Here is a 17,388-nt window from a genome sequence, read left to right as displayed (position 1 = left end):
AACTCCTGTCTCAGAAGCATCGACCTCGAGCAAGAAAGGCAGAGTCGTATCAGGATGAACTAGAATGGGAGCTGAGGCAAAAAGTTCCTTGAGAGTCTTAAAAGCACCAAGAGCTTCCTCAGACCAGAACTTAGTATCAGCCCCTTGTTTGGTCATATTGGTAATAGGCGCAATGATAGAGGAGTAACCCTTAATGAAGCGCCTATAGTAGTTGGAAAAAACAATAAACCTTTGGATAGCCTTGAGTCCTTTGGGCAAAGGCCAGTCTAAAATAGATTGGAGTTTACCAGGATCCATTTTAAAACCTTCCCCAGAAATCACGTACCCAAGAAAGTCTACCTGAGACTGATCAAAACTGCAGTTCTCCAATTTGCAGTATAGACCATGTTGCAGAAGTTTGTGTAACACCTTTCTGACCTGTCTATGGTGAGTCTCAATCTCCTTAGAGTGTATTAGTATGTCGTCCAGGTAAACAATAACACAATCATGCTGAAACTCCCTAAGTACCTCATTAATCAAATCTTGAAATACTGCAGGAGCATTGCATAGTCCAAATGGCATAACAGTGTATTCGTAATGGCCATACCGGGTATTGAATGCCGTCATCCACTCGTGACCCTGCTGGATTCTCACCAAATTGTAAGCCCCTCTGAGATCTAACTTGGTGAAGATTTTGGAGCCCTTAAGACGATCAAATAACTCGGTAATCAGTGGGATAGGATAGGCATTTCTGACAGTTATTTTATTCAAGCCTCGGTAATCGATACAAGGTCTCAGCGTGCCATCCTTCTTCTTAATGAAAAGACCTCCTGATAAATCCCTTTTCTAAATTCTCCTGAATATACTCCTCTAGAACCGAGTTTTCCTGAACAGACAAAGGATATACATGGCCCCTTGGAGGCATAGTCCCGGGTAGAAGCTTAATTTTACAGTCAAATGACCTGTGTGGCGGCAAAGAATCGGCATTCTTCTTGTCAAACACTGCCCTTAAGTCTAGGTAAAGGTCTGTTATTTGTCTCTCTGTGGACTGAGTAGGATTCTCCTGTATGTTAATATTAGCTAATGGAGAAACCTTGCACAAACACCGATCCTGGCAGCCCTGGCCCCACGAGAGTATCTCCCCTAACTCCCAATCGATAATAGGGTTATGTTCTTTCAACCATGGGTACCCCAGAACTATGGGAACGGAAGGAGACGAAATGAGCAGAAGAGATAAATTATCCACGTGTAGGATACCAACATTTAACTCAATGGGTATGGTCTCACGAAAGATAACAGGGTCTAGTAGTGGTCTACCATCTATGGCCTCAACGGCCAAGGGTGTCTCCCTTAGCTGGGATGGGAAATTGTTTTTACTAGCAAAGGCTTGGTCGATAAAATTCTCAGCAGCACCGGAATCTATCAAAGCCATAGCCCTTACTACTTCCCTCCCGCAAGTTAAGGAAACTGGTAGCAGAAGCCTGTGATCTTTATAATTAGGAGTAGAGGACAAAATAGAAACACCCAAGGCCTGTCCTCTAGAGAGACTTAGGTGCGAGCGTTTCCCGGGCGGTTAGAACAGTTCGAGAGTAAATGACCCTTAGCTCCACAATACATACACAAACCCTCTCTTCTCCTGTACTGTCTTTCCTCCTCAGAGAGGCGGGTATACCCTATCTGCATAGGTTCAGGAAGCAAAGATACCGTGGAGTCAGGACTTGGAAAAGCGGGGGCTAACCTAAAATAAGGTCTCCGGTTCCTCTCTCGAGTGTTCTGTCTCTCTCTTAAACGTTCATCTATACGAGAGATGAACGAAATTAGATCCTCTAAATTCTCAGGGAGTTCTCTGGTAGCAACCTCATCAAGGATTACTTCAGATAAGCCATTCAAAAATACATCCATATACGCCTGCTCATTCCACTTGACCTCTGACGCCAGAGACCTGAACTCTAGTGCATAATCCACCAGTGTTTGGTTCTCCTGTTTCAGACGCAACAGTAATCTGGCTGCATTAACCTTTCTACCTGGAGGGTCAAATGTTCTTCTAAAAGCAGTTACAAAGGCGTTATAGTTATAAACTAATGGGTTATCGTTCTCCCATAATGGGTTGGCCCATCTCAGAGCTTTCTCAATAAGTAGGGTGATAATAAATCCTACCTTTGCCCTATCTGTAGGATAAGAGCGAGGTTGCAATTCAAAGTGGATACTAATTTGGTTTAAGAAACCACAACACTTCTACGGAGCCCCACCATAGCGTACTGGGGGGGGTAATGCGAGAAGAAGCACCCACTGTGGCTACCTCTAGACCTGAACCGACAGGAGAAACAGGGGTATTACGTATCTCCTCTGGTGGGTTATTGGCACGAGATAATAGAGCCTGTAGCGCAAGCGCCATCTGATCCATTCTGTGATCCATGGCTTCAAACCTAGGATCAGGAGAAGCCAGCTGACTGTTTGTACTTGCAGGATCCATTGGCCCTGTCGTAATGTCAGGATCGGGACAGGGATCCAACATGCAGAGTACAAACAGTAGCCAGATACGTATACCGGACCTTAGAATGGCCGGACTAACGTAAGTAGTACAGTATAGAATGGTCAAAGACAAGCCGAGGTTGAGGGTAACAGAAGACAGGTAAGCGAGAGACAAGCCGAATCAAGGGTAACAGAGATAAGCAGAGTAAGGTAAACAAGCCGGGTCAAAACCAAAAGGGATAATACAATACACAAGCACTGAGTGACTAGAGCAAGCTAGAACCACGACAGGGCAATGAGCTAATGAAAGAAGCTCTGTTAAATACCCTGTTCAGAGCAGTAACCACGCCTCCGAGGCGTCCTGATTGGTCCTGCAGCAATTGAGTGACAGGTTGTTCCGGAGGAGTGTCCTGATGACCACTTCCTGCCTAGATGCTGTAAAAGGCAGTCACTCCCTCGCGGCCGGCCTTGCATGACCGGATAGACCGTGGGGAAGGGAGCCATCAGGCCGTCTGGATGGAGGAACAGCTAAGTCTCTACCTCTTTCGGAGGTAGAGACCACAGGTACCCTGACAATTACCCAGTCCAGTACCATGCCACCCACTCCTCCAAATCCAGGGGAGTATCCCTTCTCCTCCACAAATCTCTTGCCTTTGAGTTGTTACAAATACAAAAAGACCCACAAGGACGCTATCTCATAATTTACTGCATTATAAATCTGATTAAATACACATTAGTGGGGATATATAGCCCGAACACGAACCAGAGGCACTTTCTACTCAAGGTTCTCAATAAAATACCACCAATACAAAAAACATCTATGATACTATGTGGAGATGTGAACCATGTCCTTCACCCAATAGCAGACACATCACTTAGCCCTGATGCACCTAGGACCAAATCCCTAAGGCAACAGTGCAAAACACTAAATAAACTAATCTCCGAACACAATCTCTATGATATGTGGAGACTACTTCATCCAACCGAAAAGGGATACACCTACTACTCACAGGTCCAAAAATCTTACTCTAGGATAGACATGATACTAACTATGAGCGACATACTACAAAGAATAACTAGTGTTGAAATTGGTGACATAGTGTGGTCTGACCATGCCCCAGTATCTGCCACAATACGGACCAAATTCGACCATAGGGGTAAAACGCCATGGAGATTAAATGACTCCTTGCTGCACAACACAGACTTCCACGCAAAATTGAACCAGGAGATTGTTGAATACTTTAGGAACAACACTCTACCTGAGCTTACACCCTTACCCACATGGCAGGCAAATAAAGCAGTGGTCAAAGGAACGTTCATTAGCAGGGCGTCTTACCTTAAAAAGATGAGACCAAAAATATATGGGTTTATTGAAAATACTACGAGACCTACAGAGCGCCCAATATCTCAAACCGACAACAGAACAAGCTAGTGAAATAACTGAAATCACGAAACAAATTAATGAGATACTCTTAGAAAGTACAGCTTATACGATCCACAAGCTAAAAATGCGCAATTATACACAGGGCAACAAGGCTGGAAAAGCTCTAGCATCTTTGTTGCGACAAAAACAAGCACAGTCAAAAATTTCCTATTTACATAGTAGTACTGGAGGGAAAATATACGAACCTCATGAAATTCTTGCTGAAATGGCTAACTATTATAACTCACTATATAATATACAAGAGGACCCACGGACGCACCAACCGACTATGACCGAAATACAAAGCTTCCTATCCAAAATAACCTTACCGAGCCTAACATTAGACCACCAAAAACTACTCACTAATCCCATAACTCTGCCTGAAATCTTACATATAATAAAAACTTTACCCCACGGCAAATCACCAGGGCCAGACGGTCTAACCAACTCCTATTATAAAGCATTTGGGCATACTATAGTGCCACATCTAGTGAACACATTTAATCATATAATAGCTGCGGGAACAATGCCGCAAGATATGCTGATGGCACATATAGTAACCCTGCCCAAACCAGGCAAACCACCAACTAAGCCATAGAACCTGCGGCCCATATCCTTGTTGAACACGGATATAAAAATTTTAGCCAAACTATATGCCCCCCGCGAGTAACGAACATGATACCGGAGATAATCAAACAGGACCAAGTGGGCTTTGTAAAAGGCAGGCAGGGAGCAGATGGTACCAGAAAACTATATAACCTGATGTACTCTAAACAACTACGGGAGGAACCCAGTGTATTCATGTCACTGGACGCTGAGAAAGCGTTTGACAGGCTGCACTGGAACTTTCTAAGAGAAACATTGCGGAAGTTTAACTTCCCGCAGCAGTTTCTAAACGTAATCTCGGCATTATACTCTAAACCATCTGCCTGTGTAACGAATAGCGGTTTTGCGTCAAAGCCCTTTGGTATATCTAACGGCACGCGGCAAGGATGCCCACTGTCGCCGATATTATATATCTTAGCCTTAGAACCGCTGTTACAAGCTATAAGAGAGGAAACTTCGATTACAGGCATTATAAAGGGTGGGAGAGAATATAAAATAACCGCATTCGCGGATGATGTAATGTTATCACTGACCAAACCGCTAATATCTATCCCCTCTTTCAACGCAATACTAATACAATACAGCGCCTGCTCGTTTTATAAATTAAATGTTACTAAAACACAAGCTATGTGCTTACACTCAACGCCGGAGTTAGACAACAAACTACAAAAATCCAATGCCTTCGAGTGGAGGCAGGATCATCTCACGTTCCTGGGAGTCAAATTTACAAAATTCACACACAAAATATTTAAATCAAACTATATCACACTTATCCAAACAATAAAAAAACAACTTACGGGCTGGAAAAAACAAATATATCTCCTGGACAGGTAGAGTGGCGGCAGTAAAAATTATGATTCTCCCTAAGCTTCAGTATTTATTTCGAACCCTACCTATACAACTACCAACTACATATATTAGAGAAGCGCAGAACATAATTAACTCCTTTGTATGGACATATAAAAGGCCTAGAGTGGCAGCAAATATACTCTACCTACCACAAAAAAGAGGAGGCATGGGTCTCCCAAACCTAGATCTATATTATAGAGCAGCTATCATTAGTCCCCTGATAGCTGTGTTTCATTCACACGCCACGCCACCTTCCTGGGTACAACTGGAGGGCCACATACACTGAGGGTTATGAAATTACTATGATAGCTGGGATAAATAAACAACACAGACGAAAATTTCAGAACATGCTCCCCGTGACCGTGCTGACACTAAAAGAATGGGATAGATATACAAAAGTCCTCAATCTTCATAGAGAAGTCATGCCGACAATGCTACTCCGATCTTTTGATATGTTGATACCACAGCTAAATATAAGTGGTTGGGCCAGCCGGGGGCTGACACATGTACACCAACTCATGGATGTAAACAATCAACTTCCTTTCAGCATATTACAAAAGAAATATAACCTCCCCCTTACGGCAGAATTCGCGCACAGACAAATAACCTCTTGGATTAAGACACATAGAGGGCCGACACTCACAGATACCACAAAGGGGCACATGCGAACTCTGGTACACATGTGCGGAACAACTACAAAACCGCCGGGCATAATATCCAAAATTTATAACAGTTATACCCCCACAACAGAGATACGGAACATGAACTTTGTAAAAAGGTGGGAGAAAGATATAGGGAAACAATTACCAGAAGAAACTTGGCAGAAAAGTTTCACAGCTAATAAACATCTAACACTCAGCACATCCCAAATAGAAATGTCAAAAAAATGCTCTACAGGATGGCACATGGTACCTACTAAGCTGAAATACATAGACCCAAACCACACAGGGGCATGTTGGAGATGCGGACACGATACGGGAGACGTTCTGCACATGTGGTGGACGTGCCCGGCCATAGTAAAAATGTGGGCAGATGCTCAATCACTAATCCAAACTATAGGACACACAGACATACCACTAACGCCAGAAATTTTTCTTCTGCAACACATCCCGCCACACCTACCTAAACCCCTAAAATATCTTATCTTTCACATCACCATAATGGTAATCACATCTATAGCTAAAGCCTGGCTGCAAAAAGATCCACCAACAATAGAAACGAGCATACTGCGGCTAGACACGATCAAATCCTACGAATGCATCACAAGATCATACAGAGCTCCACAAAAATTTTGTGTGGAAGCGTGGAAAATGTGGGACACACATAGAAACTCCCAGAACTAAAACACAAAGAATTGGGCAATATAGCCCACTAGAGAGAGAGGATACCAAACCCACCACAACCTAAGAGACAACGTAAAGAATTAGGCAACGCATTCTTGGGGATCAAAAATATATCTCCCCCACCCATCCAATCTCCCCCCCCCCCCTCACCTCCCCAGTTCATAGGGAAAAAATATGTTCATCCTAAGTTAAAAAAGGTACAACCACAAACCCAAGGCTCATTTTGCTGTAACACAGAGTGCCCTAGACCGTCGGACAGTAAAAGACATGAACAATAACCGCAACCAAAGTCAAGGAAAACCATGACATGACTAGACACTGGGACGGACAATACTAGGAATATAAACTTCTCCCATCTTACAAAGCAATTCCGTGTATAATAAAGAACTGAAACCGTTGTGATTGAGGAAAACTAGTTGGTACACTTAAACCTTTATTTAAGATGGAAATATGAGATAATGGGATGTACAACAAACGCGGAGGTCCCACAACTTAGCTTTATCATGAGCCTCACGCACTATGTGAAGTTATATCCATTGTATTTATTGTATTTAATGTAAAGACTGAGTCTTGTATTTTGTACCTTGAAAAATTGCATAATAAAAAAAATTAAAAATAAATAAAGTTTTTTGTGTTTTTGCGGCCCACATGAACTTAAACCTTGTTTATTTGGCCCATGTTAGCCTTTAAGTTTGATGTGCTTGATATGCAGAGTAACCTTTTAAACACACTGTTTTGTTTTTTTTACAAATCTATATTTATTTTTTTTGCTGGATTCACTGACTACAATCTTTTTTGTTGTTGTTTATTTTTAATCTGTTTATTTTAATATATTATTAAAAATTAAGTTTTATTGTATTTCAAACTTAATACCATAGTTTCTGGACAATCTAGCTTTCTTTGTAGGGTTACCCCCTCAATCTTGGCCAGAAATATATAACCTCTGCAAACACAGCATAGGTCAGTCTAGGGCCACTAATTCTGTCCCCTGCTGATAGAGGGATCCCCAGGTATCAAAAGGTGCCTGTGGTTCCTTGGTAACCCTGTCTGGTACTTTTTCTAAATGACGGTCTGTGCCGTCACTGGGCATTAAATCCCTGCACTGCATGATAGCATAGAACATCATGTGGCTTGAGAAAGAAAACTCTAGCATTTTCCATATCTAAGATTATGTGGTATGTTATTAACTCTTTACAGTGTTTGGTCAGAAAAATCCTTCGTAAAATAGGAAAGTAAATCTTTTTACCTTTTATGTCCAGCTAATACTAAAATTTGGAGGGATACTTGATGGAACTTTGTATCACGAATATATACTCTACTGTGTAGTAGAAGCCCTCTCTTTTTTGTACCTTAATACAAATCACTATGTTTTTAGAAATGTGTTTGCACCTTTTTTTTAGGTATGGGTTTTCACTAGGGGATTTACTCTGTGTTTTCTTGTGTATCTTCCACCTACATTTATAAAGGCATGTCATTACATTGCAATGAAGATGTTAATTCCTTTTGATATTGACGGTACACTCTATCATTTACAATTGGGGACACATAGAAATGTAATAGATATACTTATTAGTTGAAATTATTGCAATATGACTTGGAGTGAATCACTCACTTTGGCTAATTTGGAGTGTTTGAAGTGAAAGTGGGCCCCCATGAACCGGTGGGAGATATCCCTGCATCCACTGGAATGCTGACCTGTTAATCACTGTATGGTCTGGCTGTACCCGCGGAGCTGCTTTCCTGCACCCTGTGGGCTAAGTTGGCCACCGATGGGAAGCCTTTAGCTCTTGAAACTCCCATTAGGAGCACATTACCCAGTCCTTTGAGCGACTATTGTCACACTTCTGGTCCAGAATTTCTTACCGAATGAAGAGAGCAACTATAACCCACCCTAGGCCTCCACAAAGTCATGAAGAACCATGGCCCATCCTGCAAAGATGATCCACTCATACTAGAAGGCTGCTGTGTGACATAAGACCACAATTTCATGTCCTGGACGCAATCCACATGGGTACTCATGAGACCGGTGCGATGGACTATGTTAGCTCCACTGGGCGTGAGCTGCAGACTGTGCAATATTTCGCGATCTCCGACAAATCATAGCATTGGTGCTGAGTACCACGGCAAAGCTCGTACTTCTGGAGATCGCAAGACAATGCACAGTCTGCGGCTCACACCCGGCGCAGCTGCCGACTGGAGAGAAAGCCCACCGGGCCACCAGGGAGCGTGACAGCCCACAGGGAGCCGGAACACTCTCAGGTTTTGCATCAGGTCAGACAAGAAACTTATGCCGCGGTTAACTTTATGATCTTTATTTTGAACTTTAGACATGATTTGACAAGAAAATAATAAGAATAGCAGAACTTATCTGGGGAAAAGGAAACGATACAGACAAAAGGAGATAATAGAAATTTAGGTTTAGGCAATATGCCCTAAGCAGGCTATCAGTATACACGTTGTAAGAGATAAATAGAAGTAGAACCTATAAACAAAACTATAGGCGAGTACAAAAGAGGAACCTATAAACGAACTTATATGTTAGTATGAAGGAGAACCTATAAATTAACTTAAAGGTAAGTATGAAGGAGAAAAGAAGGAAAACCTATAATAGAAATTATAGGTTATATGACAATTATATACAATTAAACTAAACAACAATTTAAAGTAACAAGTAATACTGAAAAGTTTGATGTTTAGAGGATCAGTCTCTTTAGCTTGGAGGTTGTACAGCAGGGTTTTTTATAGAAGAAACAGGATCCTTCAGGATGGTTGCAATAATGAGTATTTGTAATGTCCAGGTTAGTTCAGTAGTATAGTAATAAAGCAATAATAAATCGAAGTCCAGTATTTAAATAAAGTTGGTATGAACAGAAGATCAGGATATCCAGGTTGTTTAAATAGATACCGGTAATTTGTAGGAACAAAGCAATAATGAAACATAGTCCAGTACAGGAGGTCCTCATTTAGCGACCTACCTGTTTTACGACGGCTCACACTTACGGCCAGGCGTAAGTGCGAGCCGTCATAGGGATTCCCTGCTCTGGTGCGCATGTCTGTGTTCAGGAAAACTTCCCCGAACATAGACGAACGCACGAGAGCAGGGAATCTCTCTAATCTATGTTCGGGGAAATTTCCCTGAACATAGATTAGAGGGGTTCCCTGCTCTGGGGCGTTCTCTATGTTCGGGGAAGTTTTCCTGAACACAGACATGCGCACCAGAGCAGGGAATCCCTTAACTCCTCACTTACCAACCTATTCATTCTACGACCGGGTCATAGGAATGGAACCCAGTCGATAAGTGAGGAGTGTCTGTATTGACTAAAGCTGGTAGGAATAGATGATCAGGACCTCCAGGTTGGTTAAGCAGTGTTCAGTAAGTGAGGCAAGTTAAAAAGGATGAATTAGGATGGTTTATATAGTATGAGGATTTCAGAGTAGGAGCCAGGATAAGTCTTATCCACTTCAGGGCACAAACTTTAATCAATGTAAAGGCCCCCTTTGAAGTCGGGTGTGGCCTCTTATAGCATGTTTGTATTAGGGATCGACCGATTATCGGTGTGGCCAATATTATCGATATAGCCGATAATGCAGACCAGGGCCACCATCAGGGTCCTGGGGGGCCCGCAGCGGACCAGGGGGGCCCCTCACACTCCTACTTACCTTCCCAGCAGCTCCCTTCAGCTCTCCTGTCTAACTCTCGCAAGTCCCACGGCCGTCAGAGCGTAGCCACGTGTTACCATGGCAACGCTCCGGACGTCACACAGGGGAGCTGAAGGGAGCCTCTGGGAAGGCAAGTAAGAGTCTGCTGGCCCCCCTAGGGAATGCCTGAATTGCTGCTGGAACTAATTGACTGAAAAGTAAACGTTTTCAATTTAAGATTTTTTAATATGACACTCTGTCACCCCCTCCCTATTTCATTCTTTCACTTCTCCTTCCCTCACTCTGTCACCCCCTCCCTTCCTTACTCTGCCACCAGGCAGCCCCCCTCTCCCTTACTCTGCCACCCCTCCCTCACTGCGTCACCCGCTCACTCTGCCACCAGTCAACCCCTCCCTCCCTCACTGTGTCACCTCTCACTCTGCCACCAGTCACCCCCTCACTCTGCCATCAGTGTCACTGTGTCACCCCCTCACTCTGCCATCAGTCACCCCCTCACTCTGCCACCAGAGTCTTAGAATGACAAAACTTCCAAATAGAGTCAGAACAGAGGGGACATATTTATATTAAAAAAGCCAAATGCTTTTACCACAACAAAAACAATTTTCAACAGTCAATTCCAGATTGAATGTCCTTGAATGTGTTTAAAAGTATCAAAGTATCAAAACTTGCTCATTCTTACACTCGAGACCTGCCACAGACACCCTTATAGTGCATTTAGGGGATTTCCTACATGTAGTCAAATAAAGGTAACATTTTGTAAAATAGCATATGTGAATGTGTTTTCTGATTAATTATATTTTTATTGTTGTTAACAGATAACGAATAATCTCCAAAAAAGAATGTCTGTTTTGAGACATCATTTTGTGAGACATCCAGCAAAATTCTTTGAATCTAATCATGAAACTACTGTTAGTTTGCCAGGTAACACATTTATGTTCCATGTCGTGTGTGTGTGTGTGTGTGTGTAACCTGGATTCCTAAGGTGCTTATTATTCTTATTATAGCAATATTTTTTTTATTTAGAAAGTGTTCTAACAGAAATAATTGTATTCTGATTGTCTTGTTATAAAGTGTGCTCTTGAGACCATGCGCAATACAGTCAAACCATTTTCAAGCAGTTTTGTAATGTCTCCTGTGACGTGGAGGAGAGCTATATTACTGTTAATTGTGAATTGTATCAACTTCTCAGTCATGTCACACTGTGCAATATGTAGGACCTGAAAGCATGATCTGTGCATTGAGATAACCTAATAAATTATCTATTTCTAGAGTCTGCCCTCTGGATTTCTGTAAGTGACTCAACGTGGAAACATAAAGTTACTAATGTAAGTTTTTTGCTTTAGAATTTTTTTAAAATATAGTAATCAAAAGTAGGTTTATACATACCATAAATAAACAAAATGTATACTATTTTACTAACAAATGAGATGATTTGGACAGTGAAGCTCGGACTGGCTGTCAGGCAAACTGTACAAATGCCCGGTGGGCCGCCATGAGCCGACAAGGGAGATCAAAGGATCAAAGTCGGTTACCTTTTTTGTGTATTCATGTCCCCAATCAGCATGATAAGGTAGGACCAGGGAGGATCTAACCTTCACATCACCGGGTGCAGAGTATACCTCTCGCGAGCACCACATTTCAGAGTGTTTTTGTTTGTTACCACAGCACAGTGCTGTAGCTCACGACCAGAGTTATCTCAGCTGCACCTGGCGAAGGTCCAAGTCTAGAGTCACTAATACCACCAGACCAGCAGGGCTTTCAGTGTCCCTCCTCCCTGGCCAAAGGCAAAATTAAGATAGGGGGAATAAAACTTAGTACACCCTCTGTAACGGAGCTCCGTGTACTCCGACCGAGTACCCTCCATTGATGGACGCTTCCTAGCTTGCGCCGAGGACCACAAGCACCGCACTGGACACCACAACCACCGCAGACTCCACAACCGCCGTAGCTTAACTGGAGCCGCGCCGTCTTCCTTCCACCCTGGATCGGCTTCTGTCCTCCAGGACCGTGTGGGGAAGACCTCTCCTCCAGGAGAGCGTATCCGGAACAAGCTCTTAAAAGAGCTAAGTGATTAAGCTCAGGGGAATATGCAGAGCATAGCAATCCCCAGTGTGATACAGCAATTCCCTCCAATAACGAGACAAGGCTACGTTTTGAAGGGTCATGAAGAACTCTGAGGTCTGGAACACCCAGCCTGCTTTTTATTACAGTCAGGTACAAAAAGACCACACCCAGGGGGAGGTATAAAACAACCAATAACAGAATAGTACAGCCCACAGTTTCCCTCCCCTCTGCTTGGGAGATAATTTAGTTTCCTACTATATCTACTCAATAGTACATGAATAAAACTTACATTTTTGTAATTAATCCATTCAGGGGAACAACATATTAAAACATGGCACGAATCAGACCAGGGGTTCAAAAGTTAAGGGAAAGTCCTTTGTGACTAAATGAAGCATGGCTTTCCGGCTCAGACCGGTTTTACAGAGCCCTCTCTCCTGGAGAAGTAATCCAATTACCTCCCAGTACAGAGACAGACTCCATTGGGCACATGGTTGCAAAAATACATAAAACACTTAAAAAATACATAGTCTCCTTTTACACATAACACACAGACATTTCACATATCCCCAGATAGCTGGGATCTGAGCACACAAAACTACCGAATAGCGCTTCAGATCCTATTCACACAGTTCAATTGCCATGGAGCCGAAGTCTTTAACTACACGAATGGGCTCCATGGCATAGCTATCTGCGTTAACACATTCCCATAAAGTCTGGTCCATAGTCCAAAGGCAAGAGGCGGGCAATCAGCCCCCTCCAAGGACACGTGGCGAGGTCGGTTTCGCCACACCCAAATGTAAGTTTTACAGGGCAATACAGTCCAGGGCCATAGTCGCAGGGGAGGAGGCAGGCAAGCAGGCATTTCCAGGGCAAAGTGGCGAAGGGCACTTCGTCACACCCTCTATCCGGGAATCATACTAATCATCTGTATCTCAGCATGCCTTAAAATTATGTAAGTATAACTTCAGATGAGCAACAACCCACAAAATATAAAAAAGTATACCCTATGATTCAATAGCTTGTAGAACCACCTTTAGCAGTAATAACTTGAAGTATTCATTTTCTGTATAACTTTATCAGTCTCTCACATCATTGTGGATGGATTTTTGTCACATTATTTTTGTCACATTATTCTTTACAATGTTGCTTCAGTTCATTAAAGGACCACTATAGTGCCCTCAAGGTCCCACTCCCGCCGGGCTGAAGGGGGAGGAAGGGTTAATCCCTTACCTTTTTTCCAGCGCCGGGCTCTCTCGGCGCTGGGACTCTTCTCCCTCTTCTGATGTCATCGGCTGAATGCGCATACGCGGCAAGAGCCGCACGTGCATTCAGCCAGTCTCATAGGAAAGCATTCTCAATGCTTTCCTATGGACGCTGGCGTGTTCTCATTGTGAAAATCACAGTGAGAAGCCCGGAAGCGCCTCTAGTGGCTGTCAGTGAGACAGCCACTAGAGGCTGGATTAACCCATAGGTAAACATAGCAGTTTCTCTAAAGCTGCTATGTTTACAGCAGAAAAGGTTAATCCTAGATGGACCAGGCACCCAGACCACTTCATTAAGCTGAAGTGGTCTGGGTGCCTATAGTGGTCCTTTAAGGTTTGCCAGCATTTTGTTATGCACATCTCTCTTAAGGTCCCGCCACAGCAATTCTGTCGGCTTGAGATCTGGACTTGGACTGGGCCATTGCAACACTTTGATTCTTTTCTTTCAGCCATTCTGTTGTAGATTTGCTGGTGTGCTTTGGATCTTTGTACTGTTGAATGACCCCATTTCAGCTAAGCTTGAGATGTCTGGCAGAAGATGGCCTCACATTTGATTCTAGAATACTCTGGTATACAGAGGAGTTCATAGTCAACTTAATGACTACACGGTTATATGGCTGCAAAACAAGCCAAACTCATCACCCCTCCACCACCATGCTTGACAGTTGGTATGAGGTGTTGGTGTGGATATGCTGGGTTTGGTGCTACTGTGCATTATAGCCAAACATCTCCACTTTGATCTTATCTGTCCAAAGAACATTGTTCCAGAAGTCTTGCATTTTTGTCAGATGCAACTTTGCAAAACTTAGCAGTGCGGCCATGTTTTTTTGGGGGAGAAAAGACTTTCTACCAACAACCCTTCCAATCACACAAAACTTGTTTATTCCTTTTATAATTGTACTCTCATGAACTTTAACATTTAACATGCTAATTGAGGCCTGAAGAGTCTGAGATGTAACTCTTGTAGTTTTTGCAATTTCTCTGAGCTTTGCCCGGTCTGACATTGGGGTGAATTTGCTTGGATGTCCACTCCTTGGAAGATTGGCAACTATCATGAATGTTTTCCACTTTTGAATAATCTTTCTCGCTGTAGAATAATGGACTTAAAATTGTTTAGAAATAGTCTTATAACCCTCACCTGTTTTATGGGCATCAACAATTGCTTCTCTGAGATAATTTCTCATGTCTTTCCTCCTTGGCATTGTGTTAACACACATCTGAATGCTCCAGACCAGCAAACCGCTAAAACCTTGACTTTTATAGAGGCGATCGTGCTTGTTGATGATCAATTAATCAAGGACATCTGATTAGCAGCAACTGTCTGCTACTTAGCCTCTTAATTTCTATGGAATAAGCAAGGATGTTCTTAGTTTTTCACACATGGCTTCTCCATTTCGGTTTTATTTTTTCTGTTCAATAAATAATGACAAGGTGTAATATGTCATGTGTTGTTGTTCATCTGAGGTTGTATTTACCTAAATTTAAGACCTGTTAAGGAACAGATGAATGCTATTATGTATATATGTAAAACCATAGAATTTAAAGAGGGTGTTCTCTTTTTCCCATGTCTGAATATTAAATAGCTGCTTTCTCATTCCCTACCTCACACATATGCACAAAATACAGGCTTAGCACACAGTAGATCCGCTGGACACACACACACTCACTCTCTACAGCCCCTACTTACTACATCCCCTATGTAACAGAATGAAGTACTCAAATATACTTTTATTCCCTTTTGTTCGGCTGTCCGTATGCCACATTTGTTTACCGAACGCACATGTTCAAACAATTGGCGAGCATTGTCTCCCGAACGAGGGCAGCGGTACATGGTCGTTGACGGCGTGGAACTATTTTCGGATGTGTCCCCGCGAACGCCCGGGAAACTGGTACTGCTGCCCATCCAACTTCCCGAACTGTTAGGAGAACGTCATTCGGGAGGCTGGGGATTGGATTCATCAGTGTTCGTGTGAGAACTGCCGAAAAATGACCTGTCATTGCCTTGTTCTCTCTGGAAAGGTTTTGGGGCATCACCTCGTGGCAGACCGGTCAAAACTTAATTTGAATGGCGTTCCCGAACCACTAAAGAAATCTGAGTGATATTTTGGCAAAGTGTGCGTTCAGAGCCAAGCTATTCGGTGATATGACTTTCGTGAGGTTCTGACATTATTAAAATGGATTTTTGGGATGTTTTAAAATATTGTAGATTTTTCTGTACCTGGGAGATAATCAAGTTATAGCTTTTTGTTATGCAATTATCTCTCAGGCACAGAGGATCTTGGAAAGAAATGCCCTGTAATTGTGACTAAGAAACCCCATGCTAAGGGCAATGTATAAAAAACCGTGTGTGGCAGGAATAAAACCAGTTGTACTCCCAGAACTGTGTGTCGTCCAGTTGCTGGGGAGGAGGTGGGATATTTACTTGGTGTTTTCCTGATTTTACTTTTGGGTGATCCTGCAGAGGGAAGTCCCGCCTAGGGCTAGGGCTCCGCTACATTGGTTGGCTGCATCGTACCAGATGGACCCGGTATAGAGATTGATGACACCATCCTGAAACGGTCCACCCTAAAGGACCTCATGGAGGCAAGAAGGATAGTGGCAAGTATCAAGAAGAAGGCCGACCTCATTGCCGAACTGATGGCGAAACACCGAACAGAAAGCGCTTTGGATCAGCGCAAACAAGGAACAAACAAATTCCAAAGGGAATTACAATTTTGTTTGTCTTTCTATGGCGAGAACCCGTCGACAAAGAGATTCTTGCACGAACCATGTCAGAAGTCCAGGAGTTCGTACTAAAAAGAAGCGAACAACATACCAAAAGGACACAGCCAGTGACTATAGTGACTATAGTGCAAGAGGGTAAACCCAAAATACCCGATGGAGCATTTAAAAACTTTGTGGAAGCGGAGGAGGATGCCTTCCTTAATGACTTTGAAAGACACTGTGTATTGCATAAAATAAGTATGGAGGATTGGGTACCGCTCCTGGCTAGCCGACAGTCCCAGACGAGAAAATTGGGGACTATGTTCAGGTTGAAGCGTTATATTAGCCAGGTATACCATTACTCCGATGTACCGCAGGCGGTTCAGAGAACTCAGAAAAACTGAGAAGTACTCTACACAGAGCCGCCCTGGGATGGGTACAGGCTCACCAAATGAGCACAATCGAAAAACTCCTATAGCTTGTACTTTTGGAGCAGTTTTTCAATAGGCTGGCTCCAGAGATCCATAAGTGGGTGAGGGATCGCAACCCCACCACGATCACAGAAGCAGCAAGGCTGGCAGACAAGTGTCTAGATGCCCGTTGACAGCTTAGAACAGTCCAGCCAAGAGTCTTTCCTTGACTAGCATTGCCCCCTCCAGGACCAGTGGCGCAACACAGATAACCAGGTACCTTCAACACCCCATCACCACGCTTCCAACAGCAGAGCCAGGTACAGTGCCATCTATGCAAAAAGATGGGGCACATGCGAAGGGACTGCCCACAGAACAGGGACCAGACACAATGGATCCGTCCCGACTCCCCCCCCCCCCCCAGGAAACCGAGCAGCTCTACACTATTATCACATGGAAGCCCCCACACGTCATATCGCACCACGAACACCCGAGGAGAACTGGGAGGTCCTACATGAAGCCAACTCGGTGCAAGCAGCGACTGATAACCGACAGCACTACGGACAGACCGTGCACCTACAAGGCAAGATGGTCCAAGGGCTCTGAGACACGGTAGC

General features: G+C 43.4%; 1 protein-coding gene across 3 annotated transcripts in view; it reads left to right on the top strand.

Moving 5' to 3' along the window:
* The window catches only part of PGAP1 (post-GPI attachment to proteins inositol deacylase 1), a 492,260-nt gene that overhangs the window by 239,895 nt on the left and 234,977 nt on the right, over window positions 1-17,388 (top strand). For all 3 annotated transcript variants that reach the window (XM_063430206.1, XM_063430207.1, XM_063430208.1), the window contains exons 8-9: window positions 11,148-11,253; window positions 11,602-11,657. In XM_063430206.1, the coding sequence (XP_063286276.1) occupies window positions 11,148-11,253; window positions 11,602-11,657 (162 nt within the window). The remainder of the gene's footprint in view (window positions 1-11,147; window positions 11,254-11,601; window positions 11,658-17,388) is intronic.

The sequence above is a fragment of the Pelobates fuscus genome, chromosome 8, assembly GCF_036172605.1.
Source record: "Pelobates fuscus isolate aPelFus1 chromosome 8, aPelFus1.pri, whole genome shotgun sequence".
NCBI classification, from domain to species: Eukaryota; Metazoa; Chordata; class Amphibia; order Anura; family Pelobatidae; genus Pelobates; species Pelobates fuscus.
This window is presented reverse-complemented; position numbering and strand designations above follow the sequence as displayed.